General features: G+C 32.0%; 1 protein-coding gene across 4 annotated transcripts in view; it reads left to right on the top strand.

Moving 5' to 3' along the window:
* Positions 1-26635, top strand: part of LOC143237135 (uncharacterized) — a 57170-nt gene that overhangs the window by 5475 nt on the left and 25060 nt on the right. For 2 of the 4 annotated variants that reach the window (XR_013019880.1, XM_076476041.1), the window contains exons 1-2: positions 2071-2344; positions 22153-22357. Coding sequence is in view for 2 of the 4 variants with exons in the window: in XM_076476041.1 (XP_076332156.1) it covers positions 2239-2344; positions 22153-22357 (311 nt within the window). In the remaining 2 variants the exon portion in view is untranslated. Of the gene's footprint in view, positions 1-2069; positions 2345-22152; positions 22358-26635 lie in introns of those variants that run through there. The other 2 variants (XM_076476042.1, XM_076476043.1) reach the window with 2 other exon arrangements.

Genomic DNA, 26635 nt, shown 5'->3' with positions numbered 1-26635 from the left:
GAAAAAATTAAGTGTGTGTTCTGTAGTCATGAATCCCGCAATCGTGTCGTTTACATATCTGTACCAGTATAGTGGTGGATGTAATACTGTGTTAATTGCTTGTGTTGCAACTTGTATTATAAAAATATTGTCTAGAACTGGTGATACAGGAAAGAGTAAATAAAGAAACAAACGCAAAATTAAAGAAGTCTTACTTATACAACAACTCAAGCCCAAAATAAACCAATACAAAGGAACATCTTTATACCTATATTAATAAATATATCCAACATCTAAGCACGCCTTCTACATTCCTACACTCAATTACACAACCGCCTTCAAACATGTGGTCAGTTATCGGTCAGTTACCTCTTTCTTTCTTTGTGAACCTGACGATGACCGAAGGAGATCGAAACGTTGTTCGCTCCTCTACTTAGTGCTTTCTCTATTCATACCAGCTGTTTTAAAATATGTAATTTTTCTCTACAAGTGGGGTTTCTCGTCATCACGGACAACTAACAGATTCTTCAATTAGCGGTCCCTAACTGAGAACTCTGATAAGTCTGTTTTATCGACTGACAGATTCTTCAGTTAGCGGTCCCTAACTGAGAACTCTGATAAGTCTGTTTTATCGACTGACAGATTCTTCAGTTAGCGGTCCCTAACTGAGAACTCTGATAAGTCTGTTTTATCGACTGACAGATTCTTCAATTAGCGGTCCCTAACTGAGAACTCTGATAAGTCTGTTTTATCGACTGACAGATTCTTCAATTAGCGGTCCCTAACTGAGAACTCTGATAAGTCAGTTTTATCGACTGACAGATTCTTCAGTTAGCGGTCCCTAACTGAGAACTCTGATAAGTCTGTTTTATCGACTGACAGATTCTTCAATTAGCGGTCTCTAATTGACCACTCAGAGAAATCTGTTTACGTAGTGAGGTCATACATGAAACTTAAAAACATTATATATGTTGGTAATAATTATTCTGCCTATTTTGTTGTGATGTTCTTATTCTATTCCATGTTTAGGCTGCTAGAGCACAAGCTGTCGTCTTCTGTACAATACTAATACTTCAGTTTCTATGATAAAGAAGGACGAACTGTGTAACAACAATATACAGGGAAATCTGAAATTAATTCTTTCTTTGCCAACGCATTTTTTTTCAAGTGACAAATATAGAGAGGATAACAGACTAGGATTTGAAACTGACAGAGACAACAGTTCATGTGCTTCTAGCGATAACAACGGTTGTTTTCTCGAGAAAGATGGCCAAAGCACGTGGAAATAAGAATCTAATCCGTGATGACAAGAATCTAGCTCTACCACACACCTATCTTGTACCTCGAGGCTATTTAAGTAATTTTGCTATCTCTGGTCTGTTTAAATATGATACTGGAAGTCAGTATTCACGTACAGTGAGGTTCATGCAGATAGTTTACTGAAATTTGAGGTTTAAGCCTGATTCTACTATCCTGAAGTACTTGTTACCACAAATATTAGGAGATTAGGTGATGATATCTAATAATCATGGCTGCTCACGATCGGTAACGACACAAATAGTCCAAGAGGAGTAGGAGACTTGGACCATCCTTATCATAAAATGCGATTAACCTTTAGTATAGCACGTGCGTATTTACTTGAATGGTACATGCACTGTTAATAAAATAGTATATTCAATGCACGTGACCAAACTCCACCTCTCCCCCTACCGTTAAAATGTAATATCGGAATGAATGAGTTTTATTAATCTTTAAACGATGTTTATAAGAAATTCTAACCAACTTGTCTCAAAACACAGAGAAAATGAAACTAAGTTTTGTGAAACTCCTTGAAACTGTACGTATAGAGGTAAGAATATTAAATAAAAAAACAACAAATATTTCACGTGAATTTAATGAGTAAGTAAATTTTATTACAACAGAAAAACGAGGAAAGCATTATTTACACATGTTTACAAAACTGGAGATTGGGCACTTAGATTTGACTTTATTATTGTTATTGAACAATAAGTTAATGTTCGGCAGCACGCCATCCAGGTGACGCTGCACCCAGAGCAAAGCCGCTATTGACGCAACTAAAGAGTGTGGCGCAGGCGCATTCTAAGCAACGGTCTTTGCTGCATCATTTTCTTCGAGCCCAAACAATGTTAACGACAACGTCATTTAGAAGATATCCATTTCTGAATTCGAGGACCCCTTAATTTAAATGAAGTAAAATTGAGACTGGGGTTACACTGAAGATATCTTAATGTCCGTGTTATGAAGACTGCTCCGTGTTCCTGCAGTCGGGAAACTCACGGGAAGTTTTCCTGTCGACGTCCCTTTGGTTGTCATCAAAATGAACTAGCTAGAACACAATATTCCTGTAAGTTCTCTTAAGTGTTGGCAAATATATTGTAAGTGATTAATGATGGTTAACGAATCTCCTTATGCTTATAACTATATAACAAGAGACTAGAAGCGAACTGAGAGCCAGTAAAATGAATACATCTGTAAACTCAGTGGTAGGAATACCATATTTGTGTTGATGTTTAACCATAAGCAAATGACGTGTTTAACAATAGTTACTGTTTAATTATTCACTAGCACCTAGAAAAATTATAAAATGTTTTTATTGAGCATCAATCGACGAGTATAAACTTTAGTGATCCATTTTGAATATTAGCTGTCAGTGAATAATGTTATAAAAACACATTATTCTATCCAGCATAAATTATTGAAATAATACTCTAAACTCTGTAATAAATAAAGTATTTGGTGTTGTATCAGCCGTAACTAAACAACAGTATGACAGAATGTAAAGTTATGTTGATGTAATATCTACTGTTGTATCAGCCGTAACTAAACAACAATAGTACAGATTGTAAAGTTATGTTGATATAATATCTACTGTTGTATCAGCCGTAACTGAACAACAATAGTACAGAATGTAAAGTTATGTTGATATAATATCTACTGTTGTATCAGCCGTAACTGAACAACAATAGTACAGAATGTAAAGTTATGTTGATATAATATCTACTGTTGTGTCAGCCGTAACTGAACAACAATAGTACAGAATGTAAAGTTATGTTGATATAATATCTACTGTTGTTTCAGCCGTAACTAAACAACGATAGTCAGATTGTAAAGTTATGTTGATATAATATCTACTGTTGTATCAGCCGTAACTTAACAACAATAGTACAGAATGTAAAGTTATGTTGATATAATATCTACTGTTGTGTCAGCCGTAACTAAACAACAATAGTCAGATTGTAAAGTTATGTTGATATAATATCTACTGTTGTATCAGCCGTAACTGAACAACAATAGTACAGAATGTAAAGTTATGTTGATATAATATCTACTGTTGTATCAGCCGTAACTAAACAACAATAGTACAGAATGTAAAGTTATGTTGATACAATATCTACTGTTGTATCAGCCGTAACTAAACAACAATAGTACAGATTGTAAAGTTATGTTGATATAATATCTACTGTTGTATCAGCCGTAACTGAACAACAATAGTACAGAATGTAAAGTTATGTTGATATAATATCTACTGTTGTATCAGCCGTAACTAAACAACAATAGTACAGAATGTAAAGTTATGTTGATACAATATCTACTGTTGTATCAGCCGTAACTAAACAACAATAGTACAGATTGTAAAGTTATGTTGATATAATATCTACTGTTGTATCAGCCGTAACTGAACAACAATAGTACAGATTGTAAAGTTATGTTGATATAATATCTACTGTTGTATCAGCCGTAACTAAACAACAATAGTACAGAATGTAAAGTTATGTTGATACAATATCTACTGTTGTATCAGCCGTAACTAAACAACAATAGTACAGATTGTAAAGTTATGTTGATATAATATCTACTGTTGTATCAGCCGTAACTGAACAACAATAGTACAGAATGTAAAGTTATGTTGATATAATATCTACTGTTGTGTCAGCCGTAACTAAACAACAATAGTCAGATTGTAAAGTTATGTTGATATAATATCTACTGTTGTTTCAGCCGTAACTAAACAACAATAGTACAGATTGTAAAGTTATGTTGATATAATATCTACTGTTGTGTCAGCCTTAACTAAACAACAATAGTCAGATTGTAAAGTTATGTTGATATAATATCTACTGTTGTATCAGCCGTAACTGAACAACAATAGTACAGAATGTAAAGTTATGTTGATATAATATCTACTGTTGTGTCAGCCGTAACTAAACAACAATAGTACAGATTGTAAAGTTATGTTGATATAATATCTACTGTTGTATCAGCCGTAACTAAACAACAATAGTACAGAATGTAAAGTTATGTTGATACAATATCTACTGTTGTATCAGCCGTAACTAAACAACAATAGTACAGATTGTAAAGTTATGTTGATATAATATCTACTGTTGTGTCAGCCGTAACTAAACAACAATAGTCAGATTGTAAAGTTATGTTGATATAATATCTACTGTTGTATCAGCCGTAACTGAACAACAATAGTACAGAATGTAAAGTTATGTTGATATAATATCTACTGTTGTGTCAGCCGTAACTAAACAACAATAGTCAGATTGTAAAGTTATGTTGATATAATATCTCTTGTTGTATCAGCCGTAACTGAACAACAATAGTACAGAATGTAAAGTTATGTTGATATAATATCTACTGTTGTGTCAGCCGTAACTGAACAACAATAGTACAGATTGTAAAGTTATGTTGATATAATATCTACTGTTGTATCAGCCGTAACTGAACAACAATAGTACAGAATGTAAAGTTATGTTGATATAATATCTACTGTTGTGTCAGCCGTAACTAAACAACAATAGTACAGATTGTAAAGTTATGTTGATATAATATCTACTGTTGTTTCAGCCGTAACTGAACAACAATAGTACAGATTGTAAAGTTATGTTGATATAATATCTACTGTTGTTTCAGCCGTAACTAAACAACAATAGTACAGATTGTAAAGTTATGTTGATATAGTTGCAACTGAAACAACTCTGCTTATCAATAAAAGTGTTAATATCCATATCAGCCATTCTGAGAAACAATTTTGTCAGTATGATGTTTGTCTTACATTCTGAAAAAGAAATTATATATTTATTTGGTTAAGACGATGTTGAGAGTGGCTTATGTTAAGAAGACGGCAGTTTAACCAAAGAATCTTTAGAAGTCAAGGACATTGCCGTAAGAATTATTTCATAACCTAAGTTTTGATAGTAGATTTATAGCTTATTGTTATAATTTTTTACTGACATCGAAATCTGAAGTCTGTATGTACGTAATTTGGTTTTATAATCTCTATACCTTACATTTCGTACACAAACGACGTGAATTATGGCAACGTGTCTCGGGATCAGTGAAAAGAAATGTCTAAGAGTTCGATTTAGGCTTATTTAAATCACTAAAAACATTTTTATCATTCTTATTTGTGACATAAATTAACCCTACTGAGTAGAACACATACATATGTACTACACTATTTGCATGTTTACAGATAACTGAGTTACTTCACGGTCAGTAACAAACATAGTGTGAATTTGTTTGGATAACTCGTAGCTGCTCTCTTTACTCAGCTCGTGCACGGAAGCTTCCTGCCAAATACCCCTTCCCCCCCTCTCTCTCTCATTTCTGAATCTCGGGTTTCCTTTTATCGTCTGCTGCACAGGTAGGTGAACAATCGATCACTCGTGGCTCACTGCACAATGCACGCATGTGCGTGGCTCCAGCCTTTAGCCATTCACTGTTTCGAAAACTTCCCAAAGCATTCATTGCATAAAACATTTAAGAGTAACGCTTACCAGTATTGGGGCTCGGATGTTAAACAGCCAAGTCACACTTCTTCTTGTTATTTATACGAATTCTAAGTCACAAACCTTGCGTGTCGAGATAGTTTCGAAGAATCCTTTGTGGTGATATGGTAATACAGTTATCAAATTATGTGGTAGGCGTGTTTTAAAGAAGCAAAAGTTTGTTTGTTTTGTTTTTTTGAATTTCGCGCAAAGTAGTGCAAAGCTACTAGAGGGCTATCCGCGCTAACCGTCCCTAATTTAGCAGTGTAAGACTAGAGGGAAGGCAGCTAGTCATCACCACCCACCGCCAACTCTTGGGCTACTCTTTTACCAACGAATAGTGGGATTGATCGTCACATTATAAAGCCACCGCGGCTGAAAGGGCGAGCATGTTTGGTGCGACCAGGATTCGAACCCGCGACCCTCGGATTACGAGTCGAACGCCTTAACACACTTGGCCGTGCCGGGCCTTTAGGTTTAATCTGTAGACCTTAAAATTCATCAGATTATCTAGTTTACTATACAAAAAGAACCATTATAAGTTTATTTAGGCTTAAGAAATCAAGCTGTGGTATAAGAAACTATTTATCCGAGATTATTTGAGTCTGTTAAACAGCTAGAAACTCAGCAGATTTACTGCTATCATAAATTTATGATTCATAGTGTTACGTTGTTTTTATCTAAAACGGTTCAGCAAAATATTTCTTTGCTTTGAAACTGTATTAATACAGGGTGGCCCGTAAGTCCCTAACCATCCATATATCGTATGTATACAGTTAATTACTAACTTTTCCACAGCAGCACATGACTCTCTGCGTTTAACTGGTCTTTCTGAACGAGGTGCATCCTTAATGTTGCCAGTTTTAAACAATTTGCTCTCCCCCAAAAGAAGAAACACATTTATAATACATGCGTAATTGAATATAACATAATAACATATGGATGTGTAGGGACTTACGGGCCACCATGTAGATTGGTTTAAAGGTCAAACCTTGAAGGAATATCAATTGTAAATGCATGTTTTCAGCTCAGAAAACATCGATTAATTAAAACAAATCCAACCTCCCATTTTCTAGAAGCTTCTCTTCTTAATTATTACAAAACTACAAAGTTTTAATGACTGTTTCCTGGGGAACCACAAGTTTGTAATGACTGTTTCTTAAGAAACCACCAATTTCTAATGATCGTTTCATGAGAAACCAAAAGTTTATAACGGATGTTTCCTGGGAAGTTAAAAATTTGTCATAGCTATTTCCTGGGAAGCCACAAATTTGTAATGACTGTTTCCTGGGAAGCTGTGTTTATAATGACTGTTTCCTGGGAAGCTGTGTTTATAATGACTGTTTCCTGGGAAGCTGTGTGTTTATAATGAATGTTTACTGAGGAACTACGAATTTGTAACGACTATTTGATAAAAATTAGAAAGAACTTGAGATTTAATCCGTGATGACGATAAAACCCATTTGTAGAAAATATTATATATTTTAAAAACGGCTGGTATGAATAGATAAAGCACTAATAGAGGAGCGAACAACGTTTCTTACCTTCTTCGGTCATCATCAGATTCACAAAGAAGGAAAGGGTTACTGACCCATAACTGACCACAACATGTTTGAAGTCGGTTGTGTAATTGAGTGTAGGAATGTAGAGGGCGTGCTTAGATGTTGGATATATATTTTTTTAATATAGGTATAAAGGTGTTATTTTGTTTTGGTTTATTTTCTGCTTGAGTTGTATAAGTAAGGCTTTTTTAATTTTGTGTTTCTTTATGTTTGTTTCTTTATTTAGTACTTGGGTGTTTTCTATGGTTATGTTGTGTTTATTTGATTTACAGCGTTCGACAACGTGTGAAGGTGACTTTTTGTGTTCTTTAAATCTGGTTTCCATTTTTTACTTGTTTCTCCAATATAGAAGTCGTGGCAGTTATCACATTGTATTTTATTAATAATGTTGTAGTTGTGTTTGTCAGTGTAGTTTTTGTCAGTGTCTGATTTTTAAATAAATTTGGTATTAACTGGAAACAAAACTAAGGTCTATACTATGTAAAAACTACCCTGACAAACACAACACTAACATTATTTATAAAATACATAAAAAGTCATCTTTACACGTTTTTGAACACTGCAAATAAAAAACCACAACATAACCATAGAAAACACCCAAATACTAAATGAAGGAACAAACATAAAGAAACGCAAAGTTAAAAAAGCCATACTTATACAACAACTCAAGCCCAAAATAAACCAACACAGAGGATCACCTTTACACCTATATTAATAAATATATCCAACATCTAAGCACGCCCTCTACATTCCTACACTCAATTGCACAACCGACTTCAAATATGTTGTGGTCAGCTACCGGTCAGTAACCTTTCTTTCTTTGTGAACCTGACGATGACAGAAGAAGGTCGAAACGTTGTTCGCTCCTCTATTACTGCTTTCTCTACCCACACCAGCCGTTTTTAAATATATAACTTGAGATTTACTTCTCACATAAGATAGTAATATGTTAAATGACCTATTTAGTTAGAAACGACTTTTTATTATTTCTTAGTTATTCTTCTTGTCTGAAGAAAAAATATCACGAGTACTTGGACAACAGTGAGTGGTCTTTAACCCATTAACTGAAACAAGACTAGAAGTGTTAGACAACACTGAATAGCTTCAACCCATTAACCGAAACAAGACCAGGAGCCTTGGACAACACTGAATAGTCTTCAACCAATTAACCGAAACAAGACCAGGAGTGTTGGACAACACTAAATAGTTTTCAATCCATTAATCGAAAACAAGACCAGGGGCCTTGGACAGTACTGAATAGTCTTTAACCCATTCACCAAAAACAAGACCAGGAGTGTTAGAAAACATTGAATAATCTTCAACTCATTTACCAAAAACAAGACCAGGAGTCTTGGATAACACTGAATAGTCTTCAACTCATTTACTAAAAACAAGACCAGGAGTCTTGGATAACACTGAATAGTCTTCAACTCATTTACTAAAAACAAGACCAGAAGTGTTGAACAACGCTGAATGGTTTTCAACTCATTTATCTTCATCATTGGTTCTTCATCTTTAGAAATTTCCCAGTGACACATTAAGGACCCAGGAGCCTGGTATGACATCCTATTCGTACTACATTTTATTGCGACTGTAATTTTAAATGGCGCGTTTTTAAAATGAGATTATACTTGTTTTATCCCAAATAGCCGCTACTATACCAGATTTACTACACTCTGTACGTGAGAAAACCACTCATATAACTTAAAGCTGTGCAGCATACATTAGATCATGATAGCCTGTTCCATTGAATGAAAAAGGCTGTGTTACCTGGTTTTAGTTTATGTGTTAGTATGGAGTTTGATTTACTGATGTACCTTTACCTTCTTTCACAAAGGAATAGTGTTTGAGACTACTTCTGTTTTATATTTTCTAGTTCTTGTGACGGACAGCTGTAACTTGGTATATGGAACTAATCCAACTTTAATCCGTAGTTCTCGGATGTCCAAGATGTGAAATGTGTTTACTTAAGATGAAAAAGATGATAGATGAGTTTACCAAAGACGAACGAGATGATATGATGTGTATTTACCCAAGGTGATAAGAGATGGATTCACCTAAGATAAATAAGAAGATAAGAGATGTATTTACTCAAGATAAACAAGATCATAGAAGATGTATTTATCCAAGATGATAAGAGATATATTTACCTGAGATGAATAAGATAATACGATATGTATTTACCCGAGATGAACAAGATGATAGAAGATGTATTTCTCCAAGATGAACAAGATGAAAGTAGACATATTTACCCAAGATGAACAAGATCATAAGAGATTTACCCAAGATGAAAAAGATTATAAGAAGTGTATTAACCTAAGATGAGAAAGATAAGAAATGTATTCACCAAAATGAACAAGATAATAAGATATGTATTTATCCAAGATAAAAGAAGATATATTTATCCATGATGAATCAGATGATAGAAGACGTATTTACACCGAGATGAACAAGATGATAGAAGATGTATTTATCCAAGATAATAGAATATATATTTATCCAGGATGAATCAGATGATAGAAGACGTATTTATCCAAGATGAACAAGATGATAGAAGATTATTTATCCAAGATGAACAAGATGATAGAAGATTGTTTATCCAAGATGACATAAGATATATTCATCCAAGATGAACAAGATGCATTTATCCAAGATGTACAAGATGATAGAAGATGTATACATCCAAGATCGAAAAGATGATAGAAGATGGATTTATCCAAGATAAACAAGGTGAGAGAAGATGTATATATTCAAGATGGAGAAGAAGATAGAGGTTGTATTTATCCAAGGTAAACAAGGTGAAAGAAGATGTATATATCCAAGATGATAAAAGACATATTTACCCAAGATGAAAAAGATTATAAGAAGCGAATTTACCTAAGATGAGAAAGAAAAGAAATGTATTCACCCAAATTGAACAAGATAATAAGACATGTATTTAACCGAGATGAACAAGATGACAGAAGATGATAGAAGATTATTTATCCAAAATGAACAAGATGATAGAAAACATATTTATCCAAGATGATAGAAGATTATTCATCCAAAATGATCAAGATGATAGAACATTATTTATCCAAGATTAACAAGATGATAGAAGATTATTTATCCAAGATGAACAAGATGATAGAAGTTTATTTATCCAAGATGAACAAGTTGATATAAGATATATTTATCCAAGATGAACAAGATGATAGAAGATTGTTTACCCAAAATGAACAAGATGATACAAGATGTATATATCCAAGATGGAAAAGATGATAGAAGATTATTTATCCAAGATGAACAAGATGATATCAGATATATCTATCCAAGATGAACAAGATGATAGGTGTATTTATGCAAGATGAAAAAGATGATAGAAGATGTATTTATCCAAGTTGAACAAGATGATAGAAAATTATTTATCCAAAATGAGCAAGATGATAGAAAATTATTTATCCAAAATGAGCAAGATGATAGAAGATTGTTTACCCAAAATGAAAAAGATTATAGAAGATATATTTATCCAAGATGAACAAGATGATAGAAGATGTATTTATCCAAGATGAACAAGGTGATAGAAGATGTATTTATCCAAGATGAACAAGGTGATAGAAGAAGTATTTATCCAAGATGAACAAGATGATAGAAGATGTATTTATCCAACATGAACAAGGTGATTGAAGATGTATTTATTCAAAATGAACAAGATGATAGAAAATTATTTATCCAAAATTAACAAGATGATAGAAGATTGTTTACCAAAAATGAACAAGATGATATGAGATATATTTATCCAAGATGAACAAGATGATAGATGTATTTATGCAAGATGAACAAGATGGTACAAGATGTATTTATCCAAGATGAACAAGGTGATAGAAGAAGTATTTATCCAAGATGAACAAGATGATAGAAAATTATTTATCCAAAATGAACAAGATGATAGAAGATTGTTTACCCAAAATGAAAAAGATGATAGAAGATGTATATATCCAACATGGAAAGGATGGTAGAAGATTATTTATCCAAGATGGAAAAGATGATAGAAGATATATTTATCCAAGATGAACAAGATGATAGAAGATGTATTTATCCAAGATGAACAAGGTGATAGAAGTATTTATCCAAGATGAACAAGATGATAGAAGATGTATTTATCCAACATGAACAAGGTGATTGAAGATGTATTTATTCAAGATGAACAAGATGATAGAAAATTATTTATCCAAAATGAACAAGATGATAGAAGATTGTTTACCCAAAATTAACAAGATGATAGAAGATTGTTTACCACAAATGAACAAGATGATATGAGATATATTTATCCAAGATGAACAAGGTGATAGAAGATGTATTTATCCAAGATGAACAAGATGATAGAAGATGTTGTTATTCAAGATGGAAAAGATGGTAGAAGATATATTTATCCAAGATGAACAAGATGATAGAAGATGTATTTATCCAAGATGAACAAGGTGATAGAAGAAGTATTTATCCAAGATGAACAAGATGATAGAAGATGTATTTATCCAACATAAACAAGATGATAGAAAATTATTTATCCCAAATGAACAAGATGATAGAAGATTGTTTACCCAAAATGAAAAAGATGATAGAAGATGTATATATCCAAGATGGAAAGGATGGTAGAAGATTATTTATCCAAGATGAAAAAGATGGTAGAAGATTATTTATCCAAGATGAACAAGATGATATAAGATATATTTATCCAAGATGAACAAGATGATAGAAGATGTATATATCCAAGATGAACAAGATGATAGAAGATGTTTTTATTCAAGATGGAAAAGATGGTAGAAGATTATTTATCCAAAATGATCAAGATGATATAAGATTTATTTATCCAAGATGAACAAGATGATAGAACATTATTTATTTAAAATGAACAAGATGATATAAGATTATTTATTCAAGATGAAGAAGATGATAGAACATTACTTATCCAAGATGAACAAGATGATAGATAATTATTTATCCAAAATGAACAAGATGATAGAAGGTTATTTATCCAAAATGAACAAGATGGTAGAAGAGTTATTTATCCAAAATGAACAAGATGATAAAAGAGTTATTTATCCAAGATGAACAAGATTATAGAACATTATATATCCAAAATGAACAAGATAATAGAAAATTATTTATCCAAGATGAACAAGATGCTATAAGATATATTTATCCAAGATGAACAGATGATAGAAGATATATTTATCCAAGATGAACAAGATGATAGAAGATGTATATATCCAAGATGAAAAAGATGATAGAAGATTATTTATCCAAGATGAACAAGATGATAGAAGATGTATTTATCCAACATGAACAAGGTGATTGAAGATGTATTTATTCAAGATGAACAAGATGATAGAAAATTATTTATCCAAAATGAACAAGATGATAGAAGATTGTTTACCCAAAATTAACAAGATGATAGAAGATTGTTTACCAAAAATGAACAAGATGATATGAGATATATTTATCCAAGATGAACAAGGTGATAGAAGATGTATTTATCCAAGATGAACAAGATGATAGAAAATGTTGTTATTCAAGATGGAAAAGATGGTAGAAGATATATTTATCCAAGATGAACAAGATGATAGAAGATGTATTTATCCAAGATGAACAAGGTGATAGAAGAAGTATTTATCCAAGATGAACAAGATGATAGAAGATGTATTTATCCAACATGAACAAGATGATAGAAAATTATTTATCCCAAATGAACAAGATGATAGAAGATTGTTTACCCAAAATGAAAAAGATGATAGAAGATGTATATATCCAAGATGGAAAGGATGGTAGAAGATTATTTATCCAAGATGAAAAAGATGGTAGAAGATTATTTATCGAAGATGAACAAGATGATATAAGATATATTTATCCAAGATGAACAAGATGATAGAAGATGTATATATCCAAGATGAACAAGATGATAGAAGATGTTTTTTATTCAAGATGGAAAAGATGGTAGAAGATTATTTATCCAAAATGATCAAGATGATATAAGATTTATTTATCCAAGATGAACAAGATGATAGAACATTATTTATTTAAAATGAACAAGATGATATAAGATTATTTATTCAAGATGAAGAAGATGATAGAACATTACTTATCCAAGATGAACAAGATGATAGATAATTATTTATCCAAAATGAACAAGATGATAGAAGGTTATTTATCCAAAATGAACAAGATGGTAAAAGAGTTATTTATCCAAAATGAAGAAGATGATAAAAGAGTTATTTATCCAAGATGAACAAGATTATAGAACATTATATATCCAAAATGAACAAGATAATAGAAAATTATTTATCCAAGATGAACAAGATGCTATAAGATATATTTATCCAAGATGAACAGATGATAGAAGATATATTTATCCAAGATGAACAAGATGATAGAAGATGTATATATCCAAGATGAAAAAGATGGTAGAAGATTATTTATCCAAGATGAACAAGATGATAGAAGATGTATTTATCCAAAATGAACAAGGTGATAGAAGATGTATTTATCCAAGATGAACAAGATGATAGAAGATGTATTTATCCAAGATGAACAAGATGATAGAAGATGTATTTATCCACGATGGAAAAGATGATAGAAGATATATTTATCCAAGATGGAAAAGATGGTAGAAGATTATTTATCCAAAATGATCATAATGATAGAAGATTTATTTATCCAAGATGAACAAGATGATAGAAAATTATTTATCCAAAATGAACAAGATGATAGAAAATTATTTATCCAGAATGAACAAGATGATATAAGATTATTTATTCAAGATGAACAAGATGATAGGAAATTATTTATCCAAAATGATCAAGATGATAGAAGATTTATTTATCCAAGGTGAACAAGATGATAGAAAATTACTTATCCAAAATGAACAAGATGATAGAAAATTATTTATCCAAGATGAACAAGATGATAGAAGATGTATTTATCCAAGATGAACAAGATGATAGAAAATATATTTATCCAAGATGAACAAGATGATAGAAGATGTATTTATCCAAGATGAACAAGATGATAGAAGATGTATTTCTCCAAGATGTAAGAGATGGTAGAAGATTATCTATCCAAGATGAACTAGATGAGAGAAGATTATTTATCCCAGATGAACAAGATGATAGAAGATTTATTTATCTAAGAAGCAAGGTAATAGAAGGTGTATTTATCCAAAATGGACTAGATGATATATAGAAGATGTATTTATCCAAGATGGGCAAGATGATAGAAGATGTATTTATCTGAGATAAACAAGGTGAAAGAAGATGTATTTATCCAAGATGATAGAAGATTTATTTATCCAAGATGGACAAGATGATAGAAGATGTATTTACCCAAGATGATAGAAGATTTATTTATCAAGATGGACAAGATGATAGAAAATGTATTTACCAAAGATTGACAAACTTATAGAAGATGTATTTATCCAAGATGAACAAGATGATAGAAGATGTATTTATCCACGATAGAAAAGATGATAGAAGATGTATTTATCTACGATGGAAAAGATGGTAGAAGATTATTTATCCAAAATGATCATGATGATAGAAGATTTATTTATCCAAGATGAACAAGATGATAGAAAATTATTTATCCAAAATGAACAAGATGATAGAAAATTATTTATCCAGAATGAACAAGATGATATAAGATTATTTATTCAAGATGAACAAGATGATAGAACATATTTATTCAAGATGAACAAGATGATAGGAAATTATTTATCCAAAATGATCAAGATGATAGAAGATTTATTTATCCAGGTGAACAAGATGATAGAAAATTACTTATCCAAAATGAACAAGATGATAGAAAATTATTTATCCAAGATGAACAAGATGATAGAAGATGTATTTATCCAAGATGAACAAGATGATAGAAAATATATTTATCCAAGATGAAGAAGATGATAGAAGATGTATTTATCCAAGATGAACAAGATGATAGAAGATGTATTTCTCCAAGATGTAAGAGATGAGAGAAGATTATTTATCCCAGATGAACAAGATGATAGAAGATTTATTTATCTAAGAAGCAAGGTAATAGAAGGTGTATTTATCCAAAATGGACTAGATGATATATAGAAGACGTATTTATCCAAGATGGGCAAGATGATAGAAGATGTATTTATCTGAGATAAACAAGGTGAAAGAAGATGTATATATCCAAGATGATAAAAGACATATTTACCCAAGATGAAAAGATTATAAGAAGCGAATTTACCTAAGATGAGAAAGAAAAGAAATGTATTCACCCAAATTGAACAAGATAATAAGACATGTATTTAACCGAGATGAACAAGATGACAGAAGATGATAGAAGATTATTTATCCAAAATGAACAAGATGATAGAAAACATATTTATCCAAGATGATAGAAGATTATTCATCCAAAATGATCAAGATGATAGAACATTATTTATCCAAGATTAACAAGATGATAGAAGATTATTTATCCAAGATGAACAAGATGATAGAAGTTTATTTATCCAAGATGAACAAGTTGATATAAGATATATTTATCCAAGATGAACAAGATGATAGAAGATTGTTTACCCAAAATGAACAAGATGATACAAGATGTATATATCCAAGATGGAAAAGATGATAGAAGATTATTTATCCAAGATGAACAAGATGATATCAGATATATCTATCAAGATGAACAAGATGATAGGTGTATTTATGCAAGATGAAAAAGATGATAGAAGATGTATTTATCCAAGTTGAACAAGATGATAGAAAATTATTTATCCAAAATGAGCAAGATGATAGAAAATTATTTATCCAAAATGAGCAAGATGATAGAAGATTGTTTACCCAAAATGAAAAAGATTATAGAAGATATATTTATCCAAGATGAACAAGATGATAGAAGATGTATTTATCCAAGATGAACAAGGTGATAGAAGATGTATTTATCCAAGATGAACAAGGTGATAGAAGAAGTATTTATCCAAGATGAACAAGATGATAGAAGATGTATTTATCCAACATGAACAAGGTGATTGAAGATGTATTTATTCAAAATGAACAAGATGATAGAAAATTATTTATCCAAAATTAACAAGATGATAGAAGATTGTTTACCAAAAATGAACAAGATGATATGAGATATATTTATCCAAGATGAACAAGATGATAGATGTATTTATGCAAGATGAACAAGATGGTACAAGATGTATTTATCCAAGATGAACAAGGTGATAGAAGAAGTATTTATCCAAGATGAACAAGATGATAGAAAATTATTTATCCAAAATGAACAAGATGATAGAAGATTGTTTACCCAAAATGAAAAAGATGATAGAAGATGTATATATCCAACATGGAAAGGATGGTAGAAGATTATTTATCCAAGATAGAAAAGATGATAGAAGATATATTTATCCAAGATGAACAAGATGATAGAAGATGTATTTATCCAAGATGAACAAGGTGATAGAAGTATTTATCCAAGATGAACAAGATGATAGAAGATGTATTTATCCAACATGAACAAGGTGATTGAAGATGTATTTATTCAAGATGAACAAGATGATAGAAAATTATTTATCCAAAATGAACAAGATGATAGAAGATTGTTTACCCAAAATTAACAAGATGATAGAAGATTGTTTACCACAAATGAACAAGATGATATGAGATATATTTATCCAAGATGAACAAGGTGATAGAAGATGTATTTATCCAAGATGAACAAGATGATAGAAGATGTTGTTATTCAAGATGGAAAAGATGGTAGAAGATATATTTATCAAGATGAACAAGATGATAGAAGATGTATTTATCCAAGATGAACAAGGTGATAGAAGAAGTATTTATCAAGATGAACAAGATGATAGAAGATGTATTTATCCAACATAAACAAGATGATAGAAAATTATTTATCCCAAATGAACAAGATGATAGAAGATTGTTTACCCAAAATGAAAAAAGATGATAGAAGATGTATATATCCAAGATGGAAAGGATGGTAGAAGATTATTTATCCAAGATGAAAAAGATGGTAGAAGATTATTTATCCAAGATGAACAAGATGATATAAGATATATTTATCCAAGATGAACAAGATGATAGAAGATGTATATATCCAAGATGAACAAGATGATAGAAGATGTTTTTATTCAAGATGGAAAAGATGGTAGAAGATTATTTATCCAAAATGATCAAGATGATATAAGATTTATTTATCCAAGATGAACAAGATGATAGAACATTATTTATTTAAAATGAACAAGATGATATAAGATTATTTATTCAAGATGAAGAAGATGATAGAACATTACTTATCCAAGATGAACAAGATGATAGATAATTATTTATCCAAAATGAACAAGATGATAGAAGGTTATTTATCCAAAATGAACAAGATGGTAGAAGAGTTATTTATCCAAGATGAACAAGATGATAGAAAATATATTTATCCAAGATGAACAAGATGATAGAAGATGTATTTATCCAAGATGAACAAGATGATAGAAGATGTATTTCTCCAAGATGTAAGAGATGGTAGAAGATTATCTATCCAAGATGAACTAGATGAGAGAAGATTATTTATCCCAGATGAACAAGATGATAGAAGATTTATTTATCTAAGAAGCAAGGTAATAGAAGGTGTATTTATCCAAAATGGACTAGATGATATATAGAAGATGTATTTATCCAAGATGGGCAAGATGATAGAAGATGTATTTATCTGAGATAAACAAGGTGAAAGAAGATGTATTTATCCAAGATGATAGAAGATTTATTTATCCAAGATGGACAAGATGATAGAAGATGTATTTACCCAAGATGATAGAAGATTTATTTATCCAAGATGGACAAGATGATAGAAAATGTATTTACCAAAGATTGACAAACTTATAGAAGATGTATTTATCCAAGATGAACAAGATGATAGAAGATGTATTTATCCACGATAGAAAAGATGATAGAAGATGTATTTATCTACGATGGAAAAGATGGTAGAAGATTATTTATCCAAAATGATCATGATGATAGAAGATTTATTTATCCAAGATGAACAAGATGATAGAAAATTATTTATCCAAAATGAACAAGATGATAGAAAATTATTTATCCAGAATGAACAAGATGATATAAGATTATTTATTCAAGATGAACAAGATGATAGAACATATTTATTCAAGATGAACAAGATGATAGGAAATTATTTATCCAAAATGATCAAGATGATAGAAGATTTATTTATCCAGGTGAACAAGATGATAGAAAATTACTTATCCAAAATGAACAAGATGATAGAAAATTATTTATCCAAGATGAACAAGATGATAGAAGATGTATTTATCCAAGATGAACAAGATGATAGAAAATATATTTATCCAAGATGAAGAAGATGATAGAAGATGTATTTATCCAAGATGAACAAGATGATAGAAGATGTATTTCTCCAAGATGTAAGAGATGAGAGAAGATTATTTATCCCAGATGAACAAGATGATAGAAGATTTATTTATCTAAGAAGCAAGGTAATAGAAGGTGTATTTATCCAAAATGGACTAGATGATATATAGAAGACGTATTTATCCAAGATGGGCAAGATGATAGAAGATGTATTTATCTGAGATAAACAAGGTGAAAGAAGATGTATATATCCAAGATGATAAAAGACATATTTACCCAAGATGAAAAAGATTATAAGAAGCGAATTTACCTAAGATGAGAAAGAAAAGAAATGTATTCACCCAAATTGAACAAGATAATAAGACATGTATTTAACCGAGATGAACAAGATGACAGAAGATGATAGAAGATTATTTATCCAAAATGAACAAGATGATAGAAAACATATTTATCCAAGATGATAGAAGATTATTCATCCAAAATGATCAAGATGATAGAACATTATTTATCCAAGATTAACAAGATGATAGAAGATTATTTATCCAAGATGAACAAGATGATAGAAGTTTATTTATCCAAGATGAACAAGTTGATATAAGATATATTTATCCAAGATGAACAAGATGATAGAAGATTGTTTACCCAAAATGAACAAGATGATACAAGATGTATATATCCAAGATGGAAAAGATGATAGAAGATTATTTATCCAAGATGAACAAGATGATATCAGATATATCTATCCAAGATGAACAAGATGATAGGTGTATTTATGCAAGATGAAAAAGATGATAGAAGATGTATTTATCCAAGTTGAACAAGATGATAGAAGATTGTTTACCCAAAATGAAAAAGATGATAGAAGATGTATATATCCAAGATGGAAAGGATGGTAGAAGATTATTTATCCAAGATGAAAAAGATGGTAGAAGATTATTTATCCAAGATGAACAAGATGATATAAGATATATTTATCCAAGATGAACAAGATGATAGAAGATGTATATATCCAAGATGAACAAGATGATATAAGATGTTTTTATTCAAGATGGAAAAGATGGTAGAAGATTATTTATCCAAAATGATCAAGATGATATAAGATTTATTTATCCAAGATGAACAAGATGATAGAACATTATTTATTTAAAATGAACAAGATGATATAAGATTATTTATTCAAGATGAAGAAGATGATAGAACATTACTTATCCAAGATGAACAAGATGATAGATAATTATTTATCCAAAATGAACAAGATGATAGAAGGTTATTTATCCAAAATGAACAAGATGGTAGAAGAGTTATTTATCCAAGATGAACAAGATGATAGAAAATATATTTATCCAAGATGAACAAGATGATAGAAGATGTATTTATCCAAGATGAACAAGATGATAGAAGATGTATTTCTCCAAGATGTAAGAGATGGTAGAAGATTATCTATCCAAGATGAACTAGATGAGAGAAGATTATTTATCCCAGATGAACAAGATGATAGAAGATTTATTTATCTAAGAAGCAAGGTAATAGAAGGTGTATTTATCCAAAATGGACTAGATGATATATAGAAGACGTATTTATCCAAGATGGGCAAGATGATAGAAGATGTATTTATCTGAGATAAACAAGGTGAAAGAAGATGTATTTATCCAAGATGATAGAAGATTTATTTATCCAAGATGGACAAGATGATAGAAGATGTATTTATCCGAGATAAACAAGGTGGAAGAAGATGTATTTACCCAAGATGATAGAAGATTTATTTATCCAAGATGGACAAGATGATAGAAAATGTATTTACCCAAGATTGACAAACTTATAGAAAATGTATTTGTCCAAGATGAACATGCACGTTTTACTTTTTAATCTGAATGTTACTTTTTGAGTGCTGAATAATAATTTAAACAAATATGGCAAATATTTTTGTCCTGTTAGTACTATCTGGTGATCGTTTTTTATATTATTTTAAATACCTCCAAATAATAATTCACAAAAGACAGAATTGACCTGTAAGTTCATCAGGTGGTTCATGGATACCCCAAATAAACCGCAGTGCAAGTGTATTGTTATTGAACTATTGTGTGAAATAAGGTAAATAAGTTTATTTACGCTTTGAAAAGATATGATTATTTAAACTAGTTAAGATCTAAATAACTTACTTTACTGCGCATGTATTATTTTATTCATCGATGGATATGTGATGGAATGTAATCTACGTTTGTAGATGCCGACGACCAAAAAAAATGTGTGAAATAAAATGAACCACTTAATGCGTACAGAATAAACCTTTCACCACCTATCGGGGTGTAAGATAAGTACTGATAATTTATACGTAAGTGAGAAACTTGAAAACAAATTGGTCAATTACTTTAAAAACCCAGTTCTCTTCATCCAGGCCTGACATGGTTAGATGGATAGGGCGCTCGACTCCTTGTCGTATCAAAGATGCTGGCCTTTTTAGCCATGGGCGAGTCATAATTTTACGGCCAATTCCACTATACGTTGGTTAAAGAGTAGCTTAAGAGCTGATGATGGGTAGTGATGACTAGCTGCCTTTCATCTTGTCTTATACTGCTAAATTAGGGACGGCTAGCGCAGATATCCCTCATCTATCTTTGCGCGATAATACAAAAACGACAATAAAACCTTTGCAAGTTGTTCCTGTACCCCATTAGCTTAACGGTAAGTATGAAGACTTACAACATTAAAAAACTAGGTTTCGACGCTCGTGGTCGGCACAGCACAAATAGCCTATTGTGTAGTTTTGTGCTTAACAAACAAACAAGGAGTGCCGTTTCTCTGTAGAAGAATTTCTTTGAAAAGCAGATTAGGGCCTGAAGTCTAACCATCTAGTTGGGTGATTTATCTCTCCCTGTGTCACTAAAATAACCACCTTAATTATTTTATTTTCCCAACATATTGTTCGATTTTCAAACAATAAACAGTTGTGATCATTTTGAAAGGTATTTGTCAACAATCATAAGATTATTTCAACATTTTGGATCGCGTGTGGTCTGGTAGAAAGTGTGCCGTTTATATGATTCTGAGGGTTCATAGCTCACTACCTGAGTTCGAAGAAATGATCTTTGCAATTTAGGCCCATGGGTGTTCAATAAGACTTACGGTCATGTTCCACTATTCGATTAAACAAATGTAGTTCAGGCGTTTGACGGTGAGTGATGGTGAACTACTGTCTTTAATTTAGGATCAGAGAGAGGTATTTGCAATTTTGCGCGAAAAGTTTCAAACTTACGATACAAGAATAAATAATTCAAATATATTTCCATTTTCATGACTTATAATCGTGCACTTAAACATGAATGTATTTTAACATGATACGAGTACGTTCTGGTTGTTATATGGAAGGACATTTGAAAGTGGTGTTTTAAGCTCATTCGTTTTGTTCACTGACTTTAGCCGAAGTGCAGCCTTCACGTGCGCCCGAACCAACCTTAATTCAGTCGCGAGAGCAAATGTTAAAGAGAAACCAAATTCAACAACAAACCACTACCGCCATTGATTCTATACAAGATGACAGAAAACATTACACTAGCCAGAGACGTGGATCTTCTCTTGAAGACAGTGGAGACGACCTGTGGTGTATGGACGACGAATGCGATAGGTATGTTTAACATATTTCTTGTAAGTTTTAAAGCCACCTCAATAAAGCGTTACAGACTAAAATTAAGGATGTTTTTTTGTTCTTGAATTTCGCGCCAAACTACGCAGGGGTTATCTGCGCAAGTCGTCTCTAATTTAAAAGTGTAAGACAAGAGGGAAGGCAACTAGTCATCACCACCAACCGCCAATTCTAAGGCTACTCTTTTACCAACGAATAGTAGGATTGACCATAACATAATAATGCCCACACGGCTGAAAGGGCGAAATATGTTTGGTGTGACGGGGATTCGAACCCGCGACCCTCAAATTACGAGTCGAGTGCCTAAATAAGGAAGCTTACAAAATGTTTTAACAAAATAGAGCGGGGGGGGGAGCAAAGAGGATATAAAAATACCTATTCCACTCACAAAAAAGAACATAGAGGGCGTTGTTTTATTCGCCGCTGCATTGTTTGTTTGTTTTGGAATTTCGCACAAAGCTACTCGCGTGCTATCTATGCTAGCCGTCCCTAATTTAGCAGTGTAAGACTAGAGGGAAGGCAGCTAGTCATCACCACCCACCGCCAACTCTTGGGCTACTCTTTTACCAACGAAAAGTGGGATTGACCATCACATTATAACGCCCCCACGGCTGGGAGGGCGAGCATGTTTGGCGCGACTCGGGCGCGAACCCGCGACCCTGAGATTATGAAGCGCACGCCTTAACGCGCTAGGCCATGCCAGCTGCAAAGAAACTCGTGAGGCGGAAATACTTCTGCTGGTGCTTGGATTAAAACAATGACCTGATGACGTTACTATGGCAACTAGTAGAAAGCTTTGGGCCGCAGAACAAAGACTGCAAAAGAATTGTTGCTGATATAATCAATGTAATATTAAGCAACAAAGGTCATAAATACAATGTGTCTTTACATACTCTGATATTCCATTTATTTTCTTTGTAATTTGACTACATAAGTTGAAGCGTAAACGTTTATGAATGAATAGAATTTAGTGAGTTTACTCTTACCATATCTTCAATGATTTCCATCTACGAGACTACTTAAAGTTTATTTTGGCTTCCCACTTTCCACACTGGCATCCTTAGATGCTGTTTTCATTGAACTTCACCTGTCACTATTGTTATGGTTCATCGATGAATTTAACAATAGTTAAGTGATTACACTGTTATAGAGTGAACAAACGATGATTAAAACAGCACACTGTATTATTAACTAAAAGGGGCTAAATAATTCGAGTACTTTTATAAAGATCGTCCTTCTTCCAGTTCGTCAACGAACAAGGTTGGAAAATGGTCGTATTATCGAAGTCCTTTCATTATTAGGTCAGGTGTGGCCGAATAGGTAACGTGTTTAGAGATTCAGCCCAAATAGCGATGGTTCAAGATTTGTTTCTTTCAAAACACGCTCCGTGCATTAAAACCGTGGGTGCGTTATAAGTTCCACTATTTGGCCAGACAATGGTAGTCCAATAGATGACGGTAGACGTTGTTAAAAATCTGCTTTTTCTTTAGTATATCTGTTCAAAAATAGGGTTTAGTTTGCACAAGGTCTTGAAATAAAATTAGTTTTTCGTTATTTTACTCTCTTCAAATATTTTTATGACTATCCTTGTATAAGTAAACTTGCGTGTGTTTTTTCATATTGTTTTAAATCACATTCGTGCTATACTACAAACTGTTCCGTAAACCAAGTTTTTGTTTTGTTTATTTGTTATTAAATCCAAGCCACTGAGCCAAGTAGATGAATATAATTCGGTCAAGATTATCCTGTTGTCCACTTAATAGCCAAACAATTTCGACAGTATTTCGATTTGTTTAATTTTTAGCCTTATATGCAAGTCTTTCAAATAGAGTGCTCGTCTTTTGAGTGCCATGAACAAAAACAAATAACCATTTAACCGGTAAGTAAACAGTATAAATTATTATTATTTCTGTATGTAACCATAAAATTATGGGGAGTAATGTAATACTAACAACAACCATACTTCTAAATCAAAATAAAAAAGAGACAATAATCTATTCGCAAGGATATTTATTCAGTGCAGTTTTTGTAACGGATAGCTTCAAGTAAATAAATGACGAATAATTAGTAGGCTTTTTTCACATCATAAAGTTTGTTTCTTATGTTCTGATATGTTGCTTCTGTTAACAACAGTACAGGTTTGGCATGATCAGGTGGTTGGGATGCTCAACTCGCAACCTGCGAGTCATGGGTTCAAATCCCCGTCACACTAAACATCCTCGCCCATTCAGCCGTGGGGACTATAATGTGACTGTCAATCCCACTATTCCTTGGTAAAAGAGTAACCCAAATAAGAACTAGACAAATATATTTCGATAAATAAAACTATTGAATAGAGATTTAGGCTGGTTGGATATATCAGAAGTGGGTCTGCTTGAAGTTCGTTAAGCATGATTGTTTTACCTTATCAAATTAAATATAACAAACTGCTAAAAATTAGTTACGTATTTCAATAAGTTGCTTGTTAAATCTGTGTCACTTATTTTGAAACAAGAATAAGTATCGAATTTAAAAAATATATATATTGTACTATTGCATTCAAGAGTAAAAGCATTCAATATTATAGTGTCTTTAAAAAACTTTTATTTAATTTGTTTATATTTTGGTATTTTTCAGCGGCCCAAAGGAAAGTAGCACAATTATTTTTAGAACTAAAATTAATGCTTTACAAATAAATATTCGATTATATTAAAAATATTCAAAATATTCCTATTTTCAAAAGTAGAGCAATAGGACCGTTTTTACCATATTGAAATGGAAATATACTTGTATTTTTAATACACCGGTTTCGTCATTTATTGAAAAACAAATATTTAAATGAATAACCTTCTTAGACTTTTAGGCTTAAAAAACAGGCACTTTTTTATTATCAGTGTGCAAACGTTATTGGCGTTTTCACACTGACACGCTCTCATGCATGAAAATGGTGGTCTTGGTGTGGCGAACAGAACGTTACGAAACGTTCGACATTGCAAGAAAAACAAAGCATCGCTTACAAAATGCTTCACTGCTGCAAAATTTGCTAAATAGTTAGGAAACGTTTCAATGTAGTGCAGGAAAACCAAATCATTACTTACAAACAGCTTCACTGCAATAAACGTTGGTGTTGCAGAAAAGCCAAGAAAATAGTGACAAAACTTCTCAAAAGTTTAACTTGAAACTACTGGGAAGCCAAGAACTTATTTGCAAACAGCTTAACTGCATTAAAATTTGGGAAAAGGAAGCCAACAAAATAGTTTTAAAGTTCACCGCAGGACTCTTTGCTGGGAAACCAACAGATTAGTTACAAATAATTTGACCGCTATAGAAATATGCTTCCAGAGAAGTCAAGAAAACGGGAACAGTTGTATAAATGTACATGTAGGGATGGAAGAATAATGCTGTAAATATATCCTATCCACTGTACTGTTTAACACTGCATGGAATGAATAAATCACTTATAAACAGTTTCACCGCAGTACGCGTTTACACTGTAGAAATGAAAACAGAACATTTACATAAACATGATTTTATCATTGAGGGAAACTGTCACATTACGTACAAACAGTTTCACTGCAGCACAGATAAGCATGTCGGGAAACTAAACTATAATAAACGTTCGAACTACAGAGAAGATATAGTGCAGGTAGGAAGAGCTTCTCTGCAGTACAAATTGGTACAGCAAGGAAGTCAACACATTTCTTACAATCTGTTTATTTCACTGAATTACAATTTGTCATTTCAGGCAAGCCAGCATTGTAATTAAAACAACTTCACATCAGTGCACGTTGGGAACCCAGTACAATAGTTACAAATATCTTCTCAGGTAATCCAGCAAAGTAGTTATTTCAACTTTACTGTATTACACTGTAGAGACGCCAAGAGTGTAGTTAAGAACAGCTGGGCTGCTGGGCGAAAGGCCCAAAATTCGATCTCTAATACGTAACTGAATTTTGAAATTATGATATTCAAACCTTTTATGTACACTCGTGTAGGCAATGGTCACTGATTGAGATCATTGTGGTAAGGTTTGAAATTAAAACATCTTCGGTTTGCTCTTGTCGTGGAGTTACTGATAAAGGTAGAATTTCTTGAAAACTGTGTAATTCTGTCGAGTGATAGATTGGATTCACATTTGTCTGCACTCTAGTAGCAGTAAAGTTACTTTTAAAAGTATGTTCAAATACGATGACATCATGAATCACTACTGAATCATTATCCAAACACGGTCTTACAGTTAAAGAGTTCTTGAAAACGGACTTATTCTTTAAAGTTTTTTGT

Source organism: Tachypleus tridentatus, chromosome 13, assembly GCF_004210375.1.
Source record: "Tachypleus tridentatus isolate NWPU-2018 chromosome 13, ASM421037v1, whole genome shotgun sequence".
In the NCBI taxonomy this organism is placed as follows: Eukaryota; Metazoa; Arthropoda; class Merostomata; order Xiphosura; family Limulidae; genus Tachypleus; species Tachypleus tridentatus.
The sequence above is the reverse complement of the archived record's forward strand: the minus strand, read 5'-3'. Positions and strand labels throughout refer to the sequence as shown.